Below are 24,305 nucleotides of genomic sequence, written 5' to 3' on the forward strand. Positions count from 1 at the left end.
GCCATCAGATCCTGGTGGCTTGTATGTCTTCAGTCCTAATAGTTTGTCAAATATCTTGTCCCTCATGATAGAGATTGTTACAAGACCTTTCCTCCCATTAGAACCTTGCTCATCTTTGGAATAGTTTTCATACCCTTCACCATAAAGACTGATGCACAATTTTGTTTAAAGTATCTGCCATTTGCCTGTTCCCCATTATCTGTGCTCCAGTCACATCCTCCCAGAATTCCACAATCATTTTAACTACTTCTTTTTATATACATAGAAGCTCTTACTGTTTGTTTTTATATTTCTTGCCAGTTTACTTTCATCTCACTTTTTAGTCATCTTCACTAGTACCTATATTATGCATTCCCAATTCCCAGGCCTACCACTAGTTTACATTGCTTTATATGTCATAGCTTTTGAATGGATAGTTTCCTCAACTGCCAATGTTAACTGAAGGTGGTTTATTCTTCACATCACGTCCTTCCTTTAGATCCGAATACATTTTTGCTGAGCATTATGAAAGACCTGATCAAATGCCTGCTACTGCTTATCTACCTACCCTTCCTTTTGCCAGCTTTCCCAGCCTGCTTTAGACATTGCTTTTTTTACACCTCTATAATTGCCCTTATTTAATCTGAGGACACTGGTTTGAGAACTGAGTTGACTTCCCTCAAACTGAAATTGAAATTCTAACATATAATGATCACTAACCATTTGAGGATGCTTACTAAGCGATCTCTTATTATTCCTCATGAGACAAGATTAGATCTAAAATACCAGTTGGCAAGTGGTTCTGCAACATACTGCTCTAAGGAATAATCCCTGATGCACTGTGCAAATTTGTCTTTCATGTTACCTATGCCCATCTGATTTGTCCAGTCAATATGTAGATTAAAAACATCCATAAATGTGTCATGCCTTCATTATTTCCTGATTTATAATTTGTCTCATAGTGCAATAACAATAGACAACTCCCACCTGTGACTTTTTACCTTATTTCCATGAAATTGATTCCATGTCACGATGTATTGCACCTCCATCACTACTCACCTTTGCACTGATTATGTCCTTTATTAACTATGCTACCCCACCTCCTTGAAATATTGAGTTTCCAGACTTGGTCACCTAACAACCACATCTTTGTATTAGATATCCAGTATTATTCATTTATTTCTACTTATGCCATCAACTTATCTATACTATTACAAATGCTGCATGCATTCTGCATACTGCTGAGGTAGTGGTGCAAGATTTTACCTTTGTTCCCTTGTGCTTCCAATCTGTCAGCAGAATCCGTTCCTAGTCCTGCCTGTGTATTTTTTGTACCTATATGATCTACAGCAATTGGATCCTTCCCTTTCTGCTCCAAGTTCTTCTTCAGTCCAGAGGAAATGTCCTTAACCTTGGGACAAAGTAGGGAGCACAGCTTTCGGGAATCTGTCGTTACTACAGAGAACAACGTCATTCCCCTAATAATGTTATTCTCCAGTACTACTGTATTTCTTTCTCAACACACACATACACTTCACTGGTGTTCTGTAACCTCGTGCTCTGGTCAGTTTATTCATCCTCTAGCTCCCACAATGGTACCATCCACGTCCTCAGAACATGTCAAAGTCCCCCGCAAGCAACTAAGTACTTTTCAAGTCACTGTTATTCCTAAAGAAAACGCAGCAGTCAAATTTTGGACAATAACATTCCACAAACAGCAATAATAAAAATGGCCAGGCAAGCTGTTCTTATTAATGTTCATTGAGGGTTAAATATTGACGAGAACACAGGGAGTACATCCTTGCCATTCTTATAGTAATGAAGTAGAGATTTTTACATCCAACCGATGTCAAAAGACAGCACCTCAAGCAATATAGTTTTGTGCTCTGACTATCGAATAAGGCTCAACCGATGACCTTCTATCTGTTTTTATGTTTCCTTTTTATTTGCAAAGTAGCAAATGTTCCATATACTTTGTCTTCATTCAATAACAAAACTGTAAATAGTTTGATAGTGAAGTGATTCATGATCTTAATGCTGTCAAAATGCGTATCAGATTGTCATATGATAGTTGATCAGTGTTCAAATTACTGAAATAATAGTTTTTGATCATTTATAATTTATATAATCTGTTGAAACCAATGTTGCAAGATGTTGCAAAGAAGATTAGATGATGAATGATGTGGTAGTGCCATGCATAGGATTAATGCAGGTCGTGATCTAGATTAGACTCAAACGTTGGAGAGTCTTTAGTAGAAATGTGTGTATTGTGCATTGCCTTGGGACTAAATGGCGGTGCTGAATTTGTTGAAAATCTGCTGGAAATCAGTTCTTATTCATTACGTGTTCAATATAAAACTATGTAGATATGTATCTAGACAGTTGATTCCTGATGAAGAGCTTATGATTGAAACGTCAATTCTCCTGCTCCTTGGATGCTGCCTGACTAGCTGTGCTTTTCCAGCACCATACTCTCGACATGCATATCTAAGTTTGGTCTGAGTTTGAGGCCATAAACCATGTACTGGGGAAAATGTGCTTCCTTTCTGATGAGATCAGTTTTAGTATGACAATAGTAGTATTCTTGTTACAAGGTAATGGTTTATACAGTCACCTACTTTAAGTTTTGAAGAGGACAAGAGTAATGAGCTCAGGAAAATAGCAGATAACTGTCTTGCTGTGTTCTCTGCTCTTTCCTCCAGCTTGCCCGCTCTTTGAGAGTCAGCCATGGCAGATCCCAGCATCAAAGAGAGACTCTGATGAAGAAGAATGAGAGGGAGAAGCCAGCTGGAGCAGAGACAGTAAACCCCTCAATGGACTGAGCCAGTTGACACAGAATGGTGAGAAATGGATGAACTACACTGAAGGAACCACTGGATTGATGTGTTAACACCTCCTTTGATCATAACATGAACTGCAGCACTTTGAAACTCCTGGTTTTATTTTAGTGAAAGTGAGAAACAATTACAAGAAGAAAGGTTCTGTTTGTCTCTAAAACATTAAATAAAATTTGCTTGTTTCTCTTGTCTCATCTAATGTTCAACCTCACATATCATCAGATGTGTTAGGATAGAGTGTAAATGAAAAAAAGATTTAGGGACTAGAGGGGGAAAATGAAGCCTAATGCAATTGCCTCAAAAGGGGATTTTGGACAAAGTTAGCTGAGGCCTGAAATCCTTAGGTGGGGAAACTGAGAGGAATGAAATGTCCACAATTTTTTTTTTCAATACTTATGTCTACAATTACTTCCTTTCAGCCACAGAAACAGTGCCTTTTCACGACAGTCAAAAAACCACAAGTTGTGCTGGACTGTTAAATGTTATCTTAGTTCTATCCTCTGACTGGTATGTGGTGATATAATGACTAATAGACCAGAGTGAAGTACAAATAATGGATGTGATATAAAAAAAAGACACACACACACACCTCTCCTCAAATCCCTACTTCTCCCACCCCATTGCAAGTAAAATAATTCTTAAAAGTTATGTTTTTGGGAAGTGAGCACTTGTGAGGAGGCTGCATTTACTGCCCACCTCAACTTATTGCAATTGAAGGACTTTACTAAGTCACGAGATAATTAAGAATCAAACATTTTGTTGTGGAACTGCAGTTACAGAGTTGCTGGATCAGGTAAGGATAGCAGATTTCCTTCCCTCAAGGACATTAATGAACCAGCTGGCAATCCAATAGCTTCATAGTCACGTCACTTCACTCTTCAAAAACAAGATGGTGTTAAAATGCATACAGAACATGACTGGACTTTAATTTGCATTTTTAAGATCATTCCAGTAATTTAACTCAACCATAACTTATTAAGATTTATTTAAAATGCTGGAAATCACAGCAGGTCAGGGAGCATCCATGGACAGAGAGCAAGCTAATGTTTCAAGTCTAGGTGACTCTTCATCAGACTTCAATCCTCTTGACTTGAAACATTAGCTTGCTCCCTCTCCATGGATGTTGTCTGGCCTGCTGTGATTTCCAGCATTTGTTGTTTTCATCACAGATTCCGCCATCTGCAGCAATTTGCTTCAAAGATTTATTTATGTTCAGCAGGTCAGGCTGCCATCCAGAGAGTTGCAAGCAATGTTATTCCCCTGTCCCTCAGGTGAAGAATATTACTGATCATTGCTTGAATCACTAGCTATCTGCAGTTTGATAAAGTACCAGCATTTTCCTGCTAACTAAAGCTCTTCGGTTAGAGTTATTGGCCACTGAAAGATTAGATGGAATTTGTTGCATGATTATAAAAATAAAATGGGAGAGCCTTTTCCCCAATTATACCACCACTGAGAAAAAAAGCCGAGGAATATGAACTATGCATAAGGTTCAGTTAGTTATGAAAACACAGGTGAGTAGTTAAAGTTTACTGAGAATCTGAATGAAACCTTTCAATAAACAGCAATTCTCAAATAATATCGAACTGTAGCAGCTGGTCATTGAGTGCCAGGTTATATTGAATCAATAATAGTCTCAAGAGTACTTCTGATTAATGAGCAGAGAATAAAACAACCTTTCACAAGCTCAGGCCATCCTAAGGCACATTATAGTCCGTGAAATGATAAAATATGGAAAATGCGGCAACCATTTTGTGCGTGGTAATGTTCTTAAGAAGGTGATAGCTATCAGATGGTCTGCTTTGCTTTCCCCAAGTGGTGTTGCTTATGGAATAAATGTTGGTCAAAATAACAAAGATAAATTTCCCTGCTCTTCAAATAGTGTAATGGATCTTTTTATATCCAACTCAGAAGGGGGACCAAGCCTTGTTTTTAAAATTTCGTATGAAAGATAGCACCTTTGACATTGTTACAATCCCTCAATGCTGATATTCTTAATCTATTCATGTTTGTTATTTTTAAATGTTGAACTAACTTTACCTTTGTCAAAAATGTTTAAACTTACTTTGTTAAAACCAATTAATTGTCAGAAAGTTCTCCATTTTAGTTTAATTCTACAATATATAATGAAAGATTTGTAATCACTGTTTAATGGTATCTTACACATCATTTAATTTTTTGGTTTTTGAGTGTCTTGAAAATATAATCAAAGAGGAAAATGTTTAACTATGGAAAAATGTATGTATATTATATAGAAATGAAAACAATACACAAGTGTTGTTTCCATTAATGCTGGCCTTCTAGGTTTGTTAACTTTTCAAGAGGCATTGGATGCGGGTATGTATGCTTTGGAAGATTTCAACTCAAACCCCAATGAGGGTCAAGAGTGCAGTGCTGGAAAGACACAGCAGGGCTACCTGCTGAAGGGCTTTTGCCCGAAACGTTGATTCCTGTCCTCCTCGGATGCTGCCTGATCCACTGTGTCTTTCCAGCACCATATTTACTCTCTAATTCCCAGCATCTCCAGTCCTCACTTTCTCCTCAAAGCCCAGTGACCCTTGTGAAAACTGTCTGAAACTAAAATATTGGCAATGTATGCAAATACCAAGCTATCAAAGGTATCTTTAAAACTCTGTATACTGAGATATTAGGACTGATTTACTGTTAAGTACTAAGATCAAGAGTGTCTGTAAATAAAGGAGATATTGAGACGTCTTTATTGTAAATGCTAAGTTATTGGGACTATTTAAATGGTAAATATTAAGAAACTAGGCATGTCTTTATTAGCCAAAAAGTAAGATATTTCGAAGATGAATTTCATCATTTCATTATGATGAAGTATTCTCCCAAAGTTCTCCTGGCCTGCCTCCCATTTTACACTTTCCATAACTTTTAATTTGTCCAAACTTCTGAAGTCTACATCCTCACTCACAACAAGCTAATTCGTTCATCCCACGGTGTTCACTAAATTATTTTGCTTCACAGTCCATCAATACTTCAAATTAAAAATTCTCGCCCTCACATTAGGATTTCTCCATGGATCTTGCCCCATCCTCTTTCTATAAAAACTCCATTAAAACATTAGCCATGAATCTCCCTGTGAAATTGGTTCCTTCAATTCTGTCCTTCTGAATTCTTACTCTTTCACCCCATCATCAGTAGCCATGCCTTCAGCCATCTAGGCTGCAAATTCCAGAATTCTAAATCCCTCTGTCCCGCTCCTTTTAACACATTCCTTAAAACTCACCTTAATCAAGTTTCTTATTATCCCTTCTATTTTTGGTGAGAGTTTGTGCTTAGTTATACTCTTGAAGTGTCTTACTTCAGCCATAGGCTAAACTACTTTGATATATTAGTCATAGAAAAACATCTATAAGTTGACCAAAGCATCAGAATGTATATGGGAGGTTTGAAATCTTTGCCAACAAACGGATAGAGAAATGGAGAGATGCTGTTGAGCAGCTCTGTCAGAGAAAGGACTCAGTGGATCTGGAGCATGCTTTCATTCTGAATTGAAACCAGCAAAAAAAAAGGCTGCAAGTGTAGGAAAAAATGAATGGACAGGAACAAATCTGGATAAACCATTATCTTCCTGCAACACAGTAAATAAAGAATAAACTTATTTATTCATAGATTCCTATGTACAGTTTATAATGCTGCAATTTGGTGGTCAAATATACAAATAACATTACAAACATTTTGCTGTTTTGACAATGAAACTAGGTTCTCTTTATTGGTCATGCTCGGCGGTATGGAACTGTAGGGAGGCAAGTTGGCTTAAGCAAAAAAAAAACAAACAATTTTAATCAAATCTGAAAATACAGGTTTCTGCAAGCTGGCTATAGAGCTGAAAGGAGAAAAAGCAGATTTCTAAATTATAGCACTGGTTACAGCACATGCAGAAGCTAAACTAAATACAACAAATATCAATTAAAAGAGAAGTCAGCCTGAACTATGTAATGCGTACACGTGTGTGTGTGTGTGTGTGTGTGTGTGTGTGTGTGTGTGTGTGGTGGGGGGGGGGGGGGGGCTCATCTGAAATATTTCAAGAACAAGAAAATGAACTAGTCTTGTTTTAGGTATATTTAGAAGGCAATTAAATTAAATTAAAGATGTTAAAGTGCAGAAAGTATGTCTTTACCAGATAGACCGACTAGGTTTCAAGAGAGCAGATGGCTCAGATTTACAATACTAGACAAATGGCAGCAATTACAGCATACTAATTTAGGAGAAAGACTTCAATTTCCGACAAATTGTAACTAACACCTGAACTTCTCAGTCTTTTCTAGCACCAGACTGTTGCCATTACTAGTTCTATTATCATCGAAGGATCACCTGTGAAATGTCACTAATCAGAGCTGTTCAGTTGAGTTAATGTTATGGAGTATAGTTTGATCACCATTGTGGATCAGGGAGAAATCTCATTTACATGTTTTACATGTACTGAATAGCTTTATAGGGAGGTTTAGAGGTTTGTTCTTTAAAATGTGTGCTTCTGTGAAGCAGTGGAAACATTTTCCTAAATTAAATTACAATGTAGATATAAATCATTGTTATTGTTATTAAATCAAGTACATAATATGGAAAATGTATATGATCTGTTGAAAGATCGAGCTTCTAATTTCTTATACTTTCCTCATAGTCCTTATGACCTCAGCAAAGTTGTAAAGGGAGCAAATCACACAGTAATTGTATAACACCATTGTTATTTAAATTAAGAACAAACACAGAAATTGCTGGAGAAACAGCAGATCTGGTAACATCTGTGGGAAGAAAGCAGAATTAACATTTTAAGTCCAGTGACTCTTCAACAAAATTCTTCCACAGACCTGCAAAGTTTCTCCAGCCATTTCTATGTTTCAAATCTGCAGTTCTTCATTTTACTTAAATTAGATTTATTAAGAAAGTTAACTATGGAAGGGGACGAGCCATAGGGCTTTGCAAAGTAATGAGTGGGATGAAGACAACAAAACCCGCTGGGTGCCTCGGCTTCTCCGCAGATGTATTTTAAAATATATTGGTAAAATAACCTCAAAAACAACTCGTTACTGACAAAGAGGAGTTAGTTGCAGATACTGTCATTTTCATGAGCCTTGAGGCAGGTCATCATTAAATCCGACTGCTGTTCTTGTGATTTATTGTGTCGGTAAAAGTAATGAAGCCTTGATTGATCGGAAAGACATTAAAGGCAACAAACAAAAATCTCTACTAAGAAAATTTTATGTGATAATGTTGATGGTTGCATGGGGAGTGCTGGTGGGGAACAAGAGTTTACTCACTCAATCTGTTGCTGCAAATTAGGGGCAATTAAAGAATTACCTTTAACAGAATCATAATTCAGCCAATCTTTTGTAAAGTTATGCTGAAAAATTAGAAAAAGGTTAGAAATTCAACTCCACATAATCACATTTATCTACAGAACAGGTAATTTGCAATATAATGTAATAGTGATACTTTTGGAAATGAAAAGTAGAATTGATTGAAGGCTTGAGTGGACACTACAAAGTAAGAAGGCTTTGCATAACTTTGATCTGTTTAGTTACACTTACAATGTGTTGCTATCATTTTTGTATTATGATGTTCACAGCCTTATCATAAAATCCCTAGAGTGTAGAAGAGGCCATTTGGCCCAAGGAGTCTGCACAACCCTCCAAAGAGCCAACCCATCCACATTGACAATGAGGAACATTTATTTTCCACACCAACTTGAAATTCTCTGGAATAAACTGCCTGAAAGGATGTGGAAACAGATCCAACAATAAATTTCCAAAAAAGAAATGACTAAATACTTGAAGGGGGGAAAAAAAAACTACAGGGCTTTGGAAAACTGGCAGAGGAGTGGGATTAATTGGGTAGTTTTATCAGTGCAGTTTCTTATTATCACAGAGTGCCTGTCCAATTGAACACACTGTGTATTTTCAGAGTAGCTACACTGAATATCCAAAAGGTTGGTTTTTTTTGTATGTGTGGTGCAATCTTTCTAGATTAGGCAGATGTGATCATTGGTAGTCACTTTATATACTTTTATCCACCTACCTAGTCCAATATCTCACTTGACACTTTTCACAGATGACAAGACTTCTTCAAATCATCGTGAAACTGCGCAAGATCAAAAGATTAATTTTGTTCATTGAATAAGTGAGCCATTAGAGAGTATTATGTTTAGTAATCTTACCTGTGCATGTATCTGAGTTAGATGTTTCACTATTCCAATAGTCATGACATCAGCTAATGTTAAGGCTGACTCCTCTATAATCTAGACTAAGCATCAGCTCTATTCAGTCCCACAGTCTCAAATTTATACAATCAAGTTTTATAGTAAACTGTCCTACTCAATAGAATGTGTTGTCAGTCCGAGATACTGCCTCAGAAATTTGCTATATCTCTTTTGATTGGTCTGCCTGTTCAAATTGCTCCAGTTCCTAACCGATTTTCTGACTCCCATGAAGCCTCCATATCTTTTCTGGAAGCTTCTGTTGCCCTCTGCAACTTCTCTGATCTGATGTTTCTTCTCTGTATCTCGATGACTGTTGTCCACCTCAAATGTGGGTTCAGCCCCATCATCATAGACATGCTTCACACTGTCATTGGGCCACATGGTCTTCATGGTTTGAAGAAATCCCCAAGTGTTTGCCGAGTTGACTCGACTATTGCTTTCAGTATTACCAAAAGACAGGCTTCTGGTTTGAGATCTACTCACACCCATGGATGATGCTGAAGTAATTTTTCTGCAGTCTCCCCAAACGACAGAGGATATATCTTTCCCTTTGCACTGTAGAATGCAGACCTAAAACAAGACAAGTTACTCAGTGATGGAATGTACTTCTGATTTCTTTTAATTAATAATTTGTTTATATCAATCTCCAAATTTTTGTATTCTTATATAGGAATGGGGGTAGACCGTACAGTTCTTAGTCTATTACATTATTAAGTTATGATTTGGAGATGCCAGTGTTGGACTGGGGTGTACAAAGTTACAAATCATATAACATCAGGTTATAGTCCAACTGCTTTAATTGGAAGCACTAGCTTTTGGAGCGCTGCTCCTTCATCAGGTGGTTGTGCCTTATTCTGGATTCATGCTTTTGCTTTATTCCCCCTCAAACAAAAAAAAACAAAATAACCTAACAACAAGACTGAAACTGCAGCAGTAACTCAGGAGGTCTGGCAGCATTTGTGGAGAAACAAAGAGAGTTACTATTTCAAGTCCAATATGACTTCTTTAGAACAAGCAATCTAGCTAATAACCTAGCAGTATTAGTCTTGAAAGATCTAATTAATCCTTTGGGAAAGACTTCCAGATTTGCAAAGCTGTTTGATGAAATACTTTCTAATTTCATGTCTGAACAGTTTAGCCTGACATTAAAATTGTTTCCTCGCTCTGGATTCCCCAAATTAGAGGGAAACCCAGAATCAAACAAACCCCTCAACAATCAAAACTCAAGGGTATTTAAATCATATTAGTCCTCTAAACTCAGTAGGATTCCAGTGAATATGAAACCCAAAGAGCATCATTCTGAACGGTTCTTCAGGTGAGAGTTACAAGTTAGCCAAGAAAGACCAAAAGAGAGCCAAGAGGAGCCAGGAGGGGACCTGAGAGGTCATTGGCAGATAGGATCAAGGAAAACTCGAAGGCTTTCTATAAGTATATCAGGAATAAAAAAATGACTACAGTAAGAGTAAGATTAAGGCTAAACAAGCACAATAGTGGGAAATTGTGCGTGGAGTCAGAGGAGATAGGGGAAGCTCTAGATGAATATTTTTCGTCAGTATTCACACTAGAGAAAGACAATATGGTCGAGGAGAATACTGAGATACAGGCTCCAAGACTAGATGGGATTGTGGTGCATAAGGAGGAGGTGTTAGCAATTCTGGAAAAAAAAAGTGTAAAAATAGGTAAGTATTCTGGGCTGGATAGGATTTATCCTGGGATTCTCTGGGAAATCATGAAGGAGATTGCCGAACCTTTGGCATTGATCTTTCTGTGGTCATTTTCTACAGGAATAGTACCAGAAGACTGGAGGATAGCAAATGTTGTTCCCTTTTTCAAGATGGGGAGTAGAGACAATCCTGGAAATTATAGACCTGTGAGCCTTACTTTGGTTGTAGTTAAAATATTGGAAAGGATATAAGAGATAGCATTTCTAATCATCTAGAAAGGAATAGGTTGATCAGGGATAGTCAACACGGTTTCATGGGTAGGTTGTGCCTCACAAACCTTAGAGTTCTTCGAGAAGGTCACCTAACCAGTGGAGGAGGGTAAAGCGGTTGATGTGGTTTATATGGATTCAGTAAAGCATTTGAGAATATTCCCCATGGTAGGCTATTGCACAAAATATGGAGGAATGGATGGAGGGTGATGACACTAAGGTCAGTAGAGATGTGGATGAAGGATGTTGTAGGTTACAAAGAGACATAGATAAGCTGCAGAGCTGGGCTGAGAGGTGGCAAATGGAGTTAAATGCGCAAAAATGTGAGGTGATTCACTTTGGAAGGAGTAACAGGAATGCAGTGAACTGGGCCAATGGTACGATTCTTGGTAGTGGAGAGGAGTAGAGAGACGTCAGTGTCCAGATACATAGATCCTTGAAAGTTGCCACCCAGGTTGATAGGGCTGTTAAGAAGACATACGGTTTATTAGCTTTTATTGGTAGAGGGATCGAGTTTTGTAGCCATGAGATCATGCTGCAGCTGCGCAAAACTCTGGTGCGGCCACATTTAGAGTATTGCATACAATTCTGGTCACTGCATTATAGGAAGGATGTGGAAGCTTTAGAAAGGGTTCAGAGGAGATTTACACGGATGTTGCCTGGTATGGACAGAAGGTCTTTTGGAGGAAAGGCTGAGGGACTTGAGGCTGTTTTCGTTAGACAGAAGGTTGAGAGGTGACTTAGCTGAGACACATAAGACAATCAGAGGGCTAGACAGGGTGGACAGTGAGAGCCTTTTCCCTCAGATGGTGATAACTAGCACAAGTGGACACAGCTTTAAATTGAGGGGTGATAGATATAGGACAGATGTCAGAGTAGTAGGTGCATGGAACTCACTGCCTGCAGTAGTAGTTGACTCGCCAACTTTAAGGGCATTTAAATGGTCATTGGATAGGCATATGGACGAGAATGGAATGGGCTTCAGATTAATTCCACAGGTCAGCGCAACAGCGAGGGCCGAAGGGCCTGTACTGCACTATAATATTCTAGGAGGACAATCAAAGGTTTGTACAGACCACACATAGTTCTGATGTTTGCTGTGATGTTGGAGCTCATTATTGAGCAATTCCTGATCTAACTCTGATGGAACTGACCACAGTTAATCAAAATGCCAACCGTCTGACGGAGCCGAGTGCCACACTTGTCACCCTGAACCTGAAGTTCTGCACTTCCACTTTCCTGCCAGTGGATGGTGCTAGTGTACTTTGTACAGCCCATGCCTGTTTACTTATTCTGATGAACTCTACAGAGGGCACTGAGCTTTGGCGGTCAATAAACTTTCTCTCTCCATCATGAGTCATTATGTATTTTCTCTTCACATCTCCATGGTCTGTATCAACTGCAAAGATGACAATTTCCTTTCATCTAATCTCAGTAACTTTACAATTCCTTACACAATGGATTGCAGATCAGATAATACCTTGAGAGACAGCTAGGCACAAAGCTCAGTACTATTGATGAAAATTGGCATGCAAAACAGACACAAAGACTCACGAGTGCATTGAAGTGTTGGTGCTGATAGAAGAATTTGTGACAGGTGAGGCACTCAGCCACACAATCTCCCTGTGAACATGGAACCAAATAAAACAGCAGTACTAGAGATAGGAGAGAGGTCTTCATATTGATTCAAATAGGATGGGCTGAAAAAGAAATAGGTATGTTAAACATTCAGCTGAAACATCAGTTTCATTTAGTTGTTCTTCAGACATACTAATAACTAATAACTGAATTCAGTGAGGTCTCTTGTGGTGAAGTGGTAGATTCCCTACTTCTGGGACAGAAGGCCTGGGTTCAAGTCCTACCTGCTCTGGGAGGTAGGTAATAACATCTATGAACAAATTGATTAGAATATATCAATAACAAATTCAAATGTGATCTTGTGACAGTGGTAATGTCCCTATATCTGGGCCCAAAGACCTGAATTCAAGTTCAACCTGCTCTGAAGGTATGTCGTTATCATGTCTGAACAGGTTGATTAAAAATATCTATCACTGAAACACAGATATTGAATAAAACAAAACATTGAACTGTCAATAACTAGTAATATAAAAAGTATTGGAGAAACTAAACATGGAAACATCCATGGAAAGGAAAAACAGAATTAATGTTTTGAGTCCAATAATGATAGTTCTTCAGAACTCTCAATTATAGACATAGAACAAATAAAACACTAAGCCTTCTAAAACTAATAGATACATAATTAAGACATTGAGCTTTCAATAGGTGACTGATACAGAATAGTCCATGTCATTTCCCATTTTTTCTGACCCAAATATGTCATAACTATTCTTTTCTCCTTATGCTTGTCCAATTTTCTTTGAAATGCAAAAATATATTTCAAACACTCCTTGTGTCAAAGTTCTGCATTTTAGCACTGTTTGGGTGAAGACAATTCTTCTGAACTCCTTATCGATTTATTGGTAACAATCCTACATTGCTACCTCTAATTCAGCTCTTCTCCACCCCCTCAAAACTTTTCATTAATATTAAAGACATTTAATAGATCATCCCTCAGAATCTTTTTCAAGAGAAAAGGTTTCCTCCCACAGTCCAAAGATGTGCAGGTCAGGTGAATTGGCTATCCTAAATTGCCCGTAGTGTAGGTAAGGGGTAGATGTAGGGGTATGGGTGGGTTGTGCTTCGGCGGGGCGGTGTGGACTTGTTGGGCCGAAGGGTCTGTTTCCACACTGTAAGTAATCTAATCTTAAAAAAAAAAGCAACCCATGTTGTCCATTCTTTTCTGATTTGTATCCCCACTGATACTAGAAATCTATAATTCTCGTAAATCTTCTCTGCATACTCTGCAAGGCCTTGTTTACAATATGATAACCAGAACTGCACACAGTATTCTGAATCACACTTTCACGGCAATAGAGAGCCTCTCCATCACAGTGAAAATGGAAGAGCAGCTGAAACATTAGTCCTGCACCCAAACATGACACTTGTGCATTTCATGCATATTCATTTTATGGAGGCAACTGACCATTTAAATTACCAACTGCCCATAGAGATTTCATTAGCCTTGGAAAATGAAACCTAAAAAGTGTGCAGATTAAATCTGGTGAGAGCAGATCTGAACTTTGTGGATTTATTTGGATAGCCACAGTGTCCCTTGGAATCTGAGGTACCTTTGAAACAGGAATAGTTTAAAGTAATCATAATTGTGCATAACAGGTGCATAAATTCACTACAGTTAAGTTCATTAAAACTGCCAGGGCACCACTCAAAATGAACTGCCAAAACCTTTTTGAAACTCCTGTCAAGAGGGTCAAAGAATCTTTAGAGTACAGAAAGAGACCATTTGGTCCATCATATCAGCACTGACCCTCCAAAGAGCTCCTCCCCACTCTCTCTGTAATCTGCCATTTACCATGGCTAATCCATCTAGTTTACACATCCTTGGACACGAAGGGGAATTTAGCATGGCCAATCCACCTAACCTGCACATCTTTAGACTGTGGGAGGAAAACTCAGTAGCCAGCGGAAACCCAACAGACACCAAGAACATGCAACCTCCACACAGATATTCATTCAAGGCTGAAATCGTACCTAGGTCCCTGGCACTGCGAGGCGGCGCTGCTAGCCAATATGCCGCACCTCAGACCTGTCAGAAGAGTGGTAGTAGGGTAATGGGCTGGCACTCAGTTGATAAAGATGCTATGAAGGGCAATGGGGTGGGCAGAGGAGATTAGGTTCACATGGAGGGCATGAGGGGCTACAGGGCTGAGAATAGAGTGACATGAAGGGATGAGAAGTGTCTCTATAGGGTGTGAGCATTGGAAGATTTTTATCTTATTCTTTTATTTTATGAAAGATTGGTTGCACCACACCACACCTTCCACACAGTCTACCTCAACTGTCATCTGGGTTACCTGCCTGCCTCCCAACTTTGGCTTAACTTCCCTACTTTTGAAATCCCATCCCTCCAAAAAATAAAGCCATATGCTTGTTTTGCTTTTTTTTTTAAAAATGGCCTTGTTAACCTGTGGCTCAGCTTTTAAATGATTGATGTGTTTGTACTTCAAAATCCCTTTATTCCTCTATCCCAATTGGATTTGCTCCTTCCAAATAAATTAGTGACCTCTCCTTCTTCCTGATAAGATGTACTGCTATACATTTTATGTGTTGAACTTTATTTGCATATTATTTGCCCTTTCCGCAAGTCTATTAATGTCTTGCTATAATTTGTTGCGGTCTCCTGCAGCATAGCGTAATAAAATATTGAACTTTCTGTAACTAATAGACATTGAATGAATTAAGCTTCAAGCTTCCTAGAACTGGCAGACATAGAAATACATGCTCAGTCTTCAAGAACTGAAAGATATGGAACAATTAAAACATCCAGTCGTAACACACAAATCACTGAATTTCCTGTAACGGAATCACTGAATTAGAACAAATAATATATTGATCTCTCTATAATTTTAAAAAGTGATCAAATAAATAAAGTTAAAAATCACACAACACCAGGTTATAGTCCAACAGGTTTAATTATAAGCACACTAGCTTTCGGAGCGACGCTCCTTCATCAGGTGATAGTGGAGGGCTCAATCGTAACAGAATTTATAGCAAAAATTTACAGTGTGATGTAACTGAAATTATACATTGAAAAATTGATTGTCTATTAAGCCTTTCATCTGTTAGAATACAGTGATAGTTTCACTTCTTTCATGTGTAAATCACAAAACCTTTTTTTAAAAATGTTGCATTCTCGGGTTAGCTGTTAACAATGGTGATAGCTAGACAATATGTTGAAGGTGTTGGCCCCCTGTGTTCTCTGTCTATGCCATGATGCTTAGATTGATTCTAATCTAAAAAGTGAGATAACGGAGTTTTACATGAATGCATGCAGTTTTTGAGCAAAGTACAATGTAACCCTGCAAGTACAAATTCACCCCACAAAATATGTGTGTGCATGTGGGTCTTTGTCTGTCTGTGTGTGTCTGTCTATCTGGGTTGGTGGTTGAGTGTGAGAAAGTGTGTGTAGTGAGTGCAAAATGTCTTAAGTCTGTGAGGGGATGCATGTGTGAGTGTGTGGGTGTCTGTGTGTGTGTGGGGGGTGCAATGGTGGTCACCTGTAATGTGACATGAACCCAAGGTCAAAAACTGCATGAATTCATGTAAAACTCCGTTATCTCACTTCTTAGATTAGAATCAATCTAAGCATCATGGCATAGACAGAGAACACAGGGGGCCAACACCTTCAACATATTGTCTAGCTATCACCATTGTTAACAGCTAACCCGAGAATGCAACATTTTTAAAAAACGGTTTTGTGATTTACACATGAAAGAAGTGAAACTATCACTGTATTCTAACAGATGAAAGGCTTAATAGACTATCAATTTTTCAATGTATAATTTCAGTTACATCACACTGTAAATTTTTGCTATAAATTCTGTTACGATTGAGCCCTCCACTATCACCTGATGAAGGAGCGTCGCTCCGAAAGCTAGTGTGCTTATAATTAAACCTGTTGGACTATAACCTGGTGTTGTGTGATTTTTAACTTTGTACACCCCAGTCCAACACCGGAATCTCCAAATTATCAAATAAATAAAACATTGTGTGTTTTATATCTGAAATACAGATATAGAACAAATAAAACACTCCTTTCTATATGTGTATTTTTATGTAGTCAGGATCACCAAGTTAGAGAGGTGAACAAATGGGTGAAGAGGTTATGTGGGAAAGAAGAAATCTATTTTGAGACTCTGGGGCAGGTAGAACTGACATAGAAAGAGTAAATTGGTCTGTCATAGGTACTTTTAAATAGTAAATATTTGGAGAATTTAGGTGGAAAAGGTTAATAAAGTCAAAACTAAAGGGAAGAAAATGACAGTCAGAAATTAAAGGAAATACAGAAGTTGTTTAAGAAAAAAAAATCAAGGCAGGTAAAAGAAATAAGGAATTGATGAGTAAAATATGAGAGTAGAAGGAATGGTTATGACGTATAGGGCAGACAAACTTTCTTTGTATAAACACGGAAAATAAGGGACAAATTGAGGTGCAAATGCAAACTTGAAGCATATGACAGAATGGCCTTTACTGAGGCATGAGTTAAGATGGTCAGTACTGGGAACCAAGTGCTCTAGGTAATATTATCTTCCAGAAAATTAGGGAAAGTGTCAGATGGGGAGGAGCAACCTTAGAGATTAGAAATGAAATTGGTTCAGTGATAAGAGTTTATAGTGAGAGGGAAAAAACAGATTTCAAATGTACAATTAATTAGAAAGAGATCTAAGATTATAGTAAGACCTGTGGAACCTCCTTCCAGCAGAACCATTGATATGGTAGTGGAACAAGTGGGATTTGAAATTGGTCCCCTGGTTCAGAGAGGTAGGGATGTTTCCATTATGCCACACAAGATCCCTTCATTCTTCAGGGGATTTTCCTAGGCCCAGCTATCTTCAGCTACTTCAATGACCTTCCCTCCACACCTCTATCATAAGGTCAGAAAGGGGCTGTTCACTGATGATTGCACAATGTTCAGCACCATTCATGAATCCTCAGAGAGTGAAGCAGCCCATGTTCAAATAATTTGTCCAACCTGCACAATATCTAGGCTTGGGCTGACAAGTGATAACATTGACAACTGCTGGCAAGTATCATCTCCACTACTGACATCCAATTGCATTACCATTGCTGAAATTTCCCATTGTTAGCAGCCTGGGAAGCTGGACTAGCCATATAAATACAGCAGCTACAAAAGCAGGTCAAAACGTAGGAATCCTGCAGTGAGTAACCCACCTCCAGACTCCCCGAAGCCTGTCCACCATCTGCAAGTCACAAGTGATGGGTGTGATGGAATATTATCCACTTGTGTGGATACATTGGATGAGCTCCAACAATACAGAAGCAGCCTGACACTATCCAGGACAAAACAGGTCACTTTATTAACATCATACCCACAAACATCCACTCCCTCCATTCCTGATGCATATTTGCAGCAGTATTCCCATCAACGAAATGCATTTCAGAAGGTTTCGAAGGCTCCTTGGCCAGCACCTTCCTAAACTGCATTTACCACAATCTAGCGTTACAAGGACAGCAGGTACTAATGATCACCACCACCTGCAAATTCTCCTCCAACTCACTCATCACCCTGACTCAGAAACATATCACAGTTTCTTCACTGGGTCAAAATCTTAGAACTCCTTCCCAAAAGACCAGATGGCCTGCAACGTTCAAGACAGCTCATCACTATCTTCTCAAAGGTCATTAGGGATGGGAAATCAATGCTGGCTCTGTCAGTAGAGTCCACATGCAATGAACGAAGGAGGAAAACTGAACACACTGGTTCATTGAAGATCAGTGAGTCATGTTGAAAAAAAAAATCATTTAATGGGTAGGATCAGTTAAAATAGCAAAATTTGATAGTAAGAATTACATAAAGGAAATCTGAAAAGAAGCTTGTAATGAATATTGAAATGGCACTGTACTTTTGGTAAGAAAGCATTTATCTTACTTGGGATCCAAAAACTAGGATCCAATTTCAGATTTTAAAAAATTTCCAATTATCCTGTGATGAGGTTTATAAATGACAAAGAAAAGTGGACCTAGTACCTTTGGAACACAGGCCTCCCATCCAATAAACAATCCTCCACCACCACCATAAAGCCAGTTTTGTATCCAATTTGCAAGCTCACTCTGAATTCCATGTGATTTAACTTTACTAATTAGTCTACCATGGAAAACCTTGTCAAAGGCTTTACTAAGGCCCAAATAAAGAAGGTCTACTGCTCTGCCTTCAATCTTCTTGGTTACTTCCTCAAAAAAACTCAAATCAAGTTTGAGAGACAATTTCCCTTGCACAAAACCATTTTGACTATCCCTAATCATTCCTTGCCTGTCCAAATACATGTAGATCCTATCTTTTAGAAATAACTTCAACAATGTACCCATCACCAGTGTCTACAGTTCCCAGGCCTTTCTTAAATAATGGTACAATATTAGCCACCCTCCAGTCATCCAACACATCATTCATGGTTATAGATGATACAAATATTTCTGCTAGGTACCCTGTACTCTCCTCTCTAACTTCCACAACATCCTAAGATATGCTTAATCAGGTCCTGGGGTTTTCTAAGACCCCAGCACTTGATCTTTCATTATGTGAACTGCTTTCAAAACATCAATATTTATTTCTGAGTTCTCTAGCCTCCAATTCATTCTCCACAGTAAAAACTGACACTAAATATCCATTTAATATCTCTCCCATATTGTGAGGTTCAACACAAAGATGACCTCGTTAATCTTTAAGGAGCCCTATTCTTTCTCTCTCTCTCTGGTTGCTCTTTTATTCTTAATATACTTGTAGAATCTCTTTGGATTATCCTTAGCCTTATCTACCAAGGCTCTCATTTATGCCTGCTTTGCCTTCCTGATTTCCTTCATAAGAATGCTCCAACACTCTTTATACTCAGAGATTCATTTTATCCCAGTTATGTTTTTTTTTAATTCTTGACGCAATATTTTATTGTGTTCATTGTATTTTTATTATGTTTAAAAGTAACACACTACTTAAGATGGAATGCAGGTATTAAATGATTTTTGTGTAGTGATATCCTTTTGATTAAAAAAAAATTAACTACGTGACTGTTCGGAGCTTCTGTTTCTAAAAGATAAAAGTTTTAAAACATGTGGTCTTGAGATCATAACATTAAAATTAATGCAAAATACTTTTAGGTTGATACTAGGAAAAGAGCACGATTATGAGCAATGTGGTCTCTTTGACAACTGATAATGGGAATATTTGGATTGAAAGTGAAGAAATGGCAGACACGCTGAAGACATGCTTTGTGTCAGTATTTTCAGTAAAAGGAAGAGGCTAACATGCCTGGCAAAATTAACATCAACAAAAAAGCTTTAAAGGAATAAAATAATGGCACTAAAGGACCAGATAGTTTCTATTAGAGAGTTCTAAAGAAAATAGGTGAAAAATTGCAGATACTTATCTTTCAAAGTTCTCCTGATTTGGAAATTGTTCCTTTAGATTAGAAATTGTAATGTTATTCCACTATTTTAAATGGACTACAGAGGGGAACCTAGGAATTACAATCAGCCTAACATCTGTTGTCTGGAAATTGCTAGAGAGTTTATGATGAAGAAAAGAAGGACTGAACACTTTAAAAAGTTTTCAGCTGATCAGGAAAGTTGGAATGGATTTGTAAAAGGTGGATCATGCTGATGGATTGGATTGAATTTTTTGAAGAAGGTCCTAAATTAATGAATGGGAAAAGCATTTTATGAATTTCATTTATATAAAATTTAAAATGACATTTAATCACTCCATTATAAGAGACCGGTGGCATAAGTTGAATCTTATGGAGTTGAAAGCAAATTATTGACCTGGTTAAGAAATTGGCTGAGGGACAGGAGAGAGTAGAGGGGGATAAAGAAATGGACAATTATACTACTTGTAGGATGCAACTTGTGATGTCTTACAAGGATGTGTGTTGGGCCCTTCAACTATTCATAGTATCAATTAGCTAATATGATAGGATGGAAAGCCACATATCTATGTTTATCGATAACAAAAAGATAGAATGCACTGTAAGTGATGATGACAACAATATAAAATTATACGGGAAAACTGTGACTGATTTAAGTAAATGTGAGATCATCCTCTTTATACCCAAAAGTGTTAGAACAGGCACATTCTGAAGGTGAAAAGTGACAAACAGAAGAGGTCCAAAGCAACCATGGGGAGGGGGGGGGGGGGTGGAGTGGGAATGGAAAACGCACCTCCTTTGGGGGTCCTCTCAGCTCACTGTTGTCATATAGGGAAAATGTAGCATCAATGTTGTGCTCAGCATGATTTCTCCAACAGCAATGATATAGATCAATGAGCAGATAATCAATTTTAGTTAAGTTGGTTGAGAGATAAATGTTGGTAGGAAGAATTCATCTGCTGCTTTACCAATAGTATCATGGATCTTTTGTATATAGGTGAACAAAGAGAGAAGGCCCTGGTTCAATGTCACATCTGAAAAATGGCATGGAATTAGCTATTAGAATGCTGTACTGTAATCATTATGCTTTTTGGAACATCAAATGTAAATAAATATAGAAATGTATCCAAAAAAAATTGAGTTACATTAAAACATTTGTACTTTTAACCAATAAGTTCTAGATTTGGACCCAGTTCTCAAAACTCTGTCCCACAGGGGTGCATGAACAGTTATTTTACACTTTAAGTCCAACAGTCATTCAATCTATTTATTTCCCCAATGATCTTTGTTATTCAACTAGCTGCAAACCATTTCATCTTTTGGAGATTACGTTAGAACTGATGCCAAATTTCCTGCTTTGTTGTAAATATCACAAAGATCGAGAGTCTGCAGGAACATTACTACCCTAAACACTGCCAGTGTTGCATTACAAAGAGGTTATCATTATAAATTGGCTGCCATATCTTAATGGGAAATGTCCTTCAGGACTGTCTTCTGTCCTAAAGGACATTTCCAAAAAGGCTGTTGGTAGAAAGCCAGATCAACAGAGCAGAAGTTCATTTTCAGCAGTTCATAGACTTTCAGATTGTTAATAGTTGATATTTAGTGGGGTTTTGCTTAAATGATTGTTATCAATAATCTTGTCCTTCAGGACCACTATGTATCCAGTGTATCATCTGTTTCCATGTGGCACAAGATTTAATTGTGAAAACATATTTGGTTACAGCTTCCACCCGCTCCCCCCAACCCCCGGCATCCCTGACCAATTACAGGTAACAAATTTAGTAGATAGAGAAAACATATGAATAAGAGGAGCCCATTCTGCTCTTGAAGTTGTTCCACTGTTCACATAGATCACTGGTTATTATCTCAATTCCAGTCTTATCAAATAAAATTCTATTGAGGTCTGCCTTGAAAATTCCAGTTGACCCAGCTCACAACACTGATGTTATCTTACCAGACCTCCACAATAGAAAACAGAAAATGATTAAATTAACTTGCATTTGCTCCACATCTCTTATTGCCCTTGGCTAGCATAAGCCTATCCAGACTTAGCCTTGAAAACTCCAACCAATTCCCAGCCTTTTTTTTGGGGGGGGTGGGAAGTTTAATATTTCTATTATTTTCTGTGTGGTAAAATGCTTCAGAATTTCAGTCCAGAAAAAGGCCTGACTCAAATAAGATTGTGCTCCTTCTAGATTCCCACAAAATGCTGTTTGTGCTCCATTTATCATCATTTAAAGTACAAACCAGGAAATGCAGCCTATATTCAAAATTGACACATTGTCATCAATAACATCCACTGACTCATTCTATTGTTAACTGTAACTCCTGCCTATACAAAATATCAATAACTCAATAACATTGCATTTAGTGTAGCATTGCAAAGAAACTTAAAAAAATACTATTCAGTTGAAATGACAATTAAATGAATGAGGGTAAGAACACGGGAAAATTCAACATATGAAGTTTTTGATTGTGCCTTCTAGTACTCTATCCTGATCTCTTTTCAACAACATCTGCATCTTCCAAATGGGTGTTTCAAATAGAATACTGGATTAGTGGTGCTGGAAGAGCACAGCAGTTCAGGCAGCATCCAACGAGCAGCGAAATTCGCTGCTCGTTGGATGCTGCCTGAACTGCTGTGCTCTTCCAGCACCACTAATCCAGTATTTGGTTTTCAGAATCTGCAGTCATTGTTCTTACCTTGTTTCAAATAGAAGCCTTGTCAAGGTAAATTGACGTATATGAAACTGCACACGGCAAGGTGTGAACTCGTGGTAAAAACAAATAGTTCTCAACCCGAATCTTCTACCAAATCCTGTATCTCTTTTACTCACCGTCTCTCATCTCTTAACCCAATTTTGAATCTTCAGCCTGCACTTTGTCTATTTTTCGCAACTGTGCTGTCTTTCTGCCTACCTCTCCCGCGCTCTCTCTATGTCCACTGCCGTTACCTACATCTGACAACTCCCTGGGAGGGACACTGACCCTCAGGTGAGAGCAATCCTGAACACAGCAGCCTGCTCTATGGGAGGGGGGTCATGAGAGGGAGCTGCACCTTGGCGTGTCCGCACAGTCAGATAGAGACACACACAGAGGGGACAAACCCCCTCTGGACAACTTCCTTCAGCACGGGCTCGTGATCAAAGCTGGCCTCCTGGCCTCAGTACCAGATTGTACACCTCCTGAGCCACAACCCCGCCTCTCCACACCTGTTTGTACCTTTTCTGTTATCTCTTTAAACGTTATTCTGCTGTTTCCCTCCAATTAAATTGGGAACTCTGTGGCTCCCCAGTTCCAGTGCCTCCTTCCCCCACCCCCGACCTTGCCTTCGTTGAGGGAGTCCTCCTTAACCCTCCCGGGTCACAGGGCAACTGAAGGGGAGGCAGGGGCAAACTGAGCCGGGACCTGCGACTCCATCACTTCTCTCTCAGCGACTCTACAAGGAGTGAGGGAGACAGGGATCTGCGGAAGGAGGGGTGCGGGCCAATGGGAAATGCTCTCTGTTAAACGTTGCTGGGGTGGGGAAGCATGGAAACAAATAGATTAGTCGGATTAAACGAAATAGGAGTTCTGTGGATAGGAAACCCGGTGAGGTGTCCACTAAGAGAAGAGGGAGTTTCGATAAGGGAGAAAATCGGTTAAGATAAATAAATAGGCGAGAGATGGTCGAAAAGGATGGAGGCAGTGAGAGTAGGAGGAAAACCGGCAAGCTCAGACTCTCACTCAGAAACAGCAGTAAAGTTTAAACCAAGCACCTGATCTTTACCGGGACGACAGGGGAAACTTGAGCTGAAATCTTACCTGAGAGTGTTCGCCAGTGACTGGATAACTGTTGTTGCAAGCTCCCTGTCTGTCTCCTCAATCCTGAAGCCGCTTGTGCGGTTTCACACTGCCCTTGTGCTTAACTCCCCTCTTCTGATATACCCTGAGTGGACAGACAAACCAGACAGTCAGCAGGCGAGAGCACACCCCTTCCAGGAAGAGATGGATTTCTATAAGCAGCTTCCTGGAACCCCTCACATTGGCTCAATGACTGACACATCCTCATTCCCTGAGTCACACAGGCACCGTCTCCCGACATTTACCTGTTACTAATCCCCAAATGACCCTCTGACTGTCAGTCAGTAAAAAAACGCTCAACAGCCTCTAACCCCAACAGTCATTTCGTCAGAATCACTGAACCCTCTACCAGTCCACAACCGTGATCACTAATAATTCCCAACAGTCACTTTGTCACTGTCCCTCCACCCAAAGTCATTTAGTTAACTATCAACAATTACTCACTGACCCCAATAATCACTCAGTTACTGACCCAGACA

At 38.8% G+C, this 24,305-nt stretch overlaps 2 protein-coding genes across 3 annotated transcripts in view; one reads left to right on the forward strand and one right to left on the reverse strand.

The window, feature by feature from the left end:
- Positions 1 to 5,531, forward strand: part of fbxo16 (F-box protein 16) — a 65,802-nt gene extending 60,271 nt beyond the window's left edge. For both annotated transcript variants that reach the window (XM_072559984.1, XM_072559993.1), the window contains one exon: positions 2,682 to 5,531. In XM_072559984.1, the coding sequence (XP_072416085.1) occupies positions 2,682 to 2,752 (71 nt within the window). In that variant the 3' untranslated portion in view covers positions 2,753 to 5,531. The remainder of the gene's footprint in view (positions 1 to 2,681) is intronic.
- Positions 5,532 to 6,844: 1,313 nt separating this feature from the next.
- On the reverse strand, positions 6,845 to 23,908 carry pnocb (prepronociceptin b). The gene is made up of 3 exons (XM_072549760.1): positions 23,788 to 23,908; positions 12,521 to 12,666; positions 6,845 to 9,603 (listed from the first exon to the last, which is right to left on the reverse strand). Exons 2-3 carry the CDS (start codon positions 12,644 to 12,646, stop codon positions 9,145 to 9,147), a joined length of 585 nt encoding a protein of 194 aa, XP_072405861.1. The 5' UTR covers positions 12,647 to 12,666; positions 23,788 to 23,908; the 3' UTR covers positions 6,845 to 9,144.
- Positions 23,909 to 24,305: the final 397 nt, after the last annotated feature.

This window comes from Chiloscyllium punctatum, chromosome 3 (genome assembly GCF_047496795.1).
Source record: "Chiloscyllium punctatum isolate Juve2018m chromosome 3, sChiPun1.3, whole genome shotgun sequence".
NCBI lineage: Eukaryota > Metazoa > Chordata > Chondrichthyes > Orectolobiformes > Hemiscylliidae > Chiloscyllium > Chiloscyllium punctatum.

Excerpts from the sequence above, each read along its gene's own strand:
- pnocb (XM_072549760.1), bottom strand. The coding sequence starts at position 12,646 with ATGAAGACCTCTCTCCTATCTCTAGTACTGCTGTTTTATTTGGTTCCA. Across the intron at positions 9,604-12,520 it reads ACCAACACTTCAATGCACTC|GTCTGCATTCTACAGTGCAA; the intron begins GTGAGTCTTTGT and ends GTCTTGTTTTAG.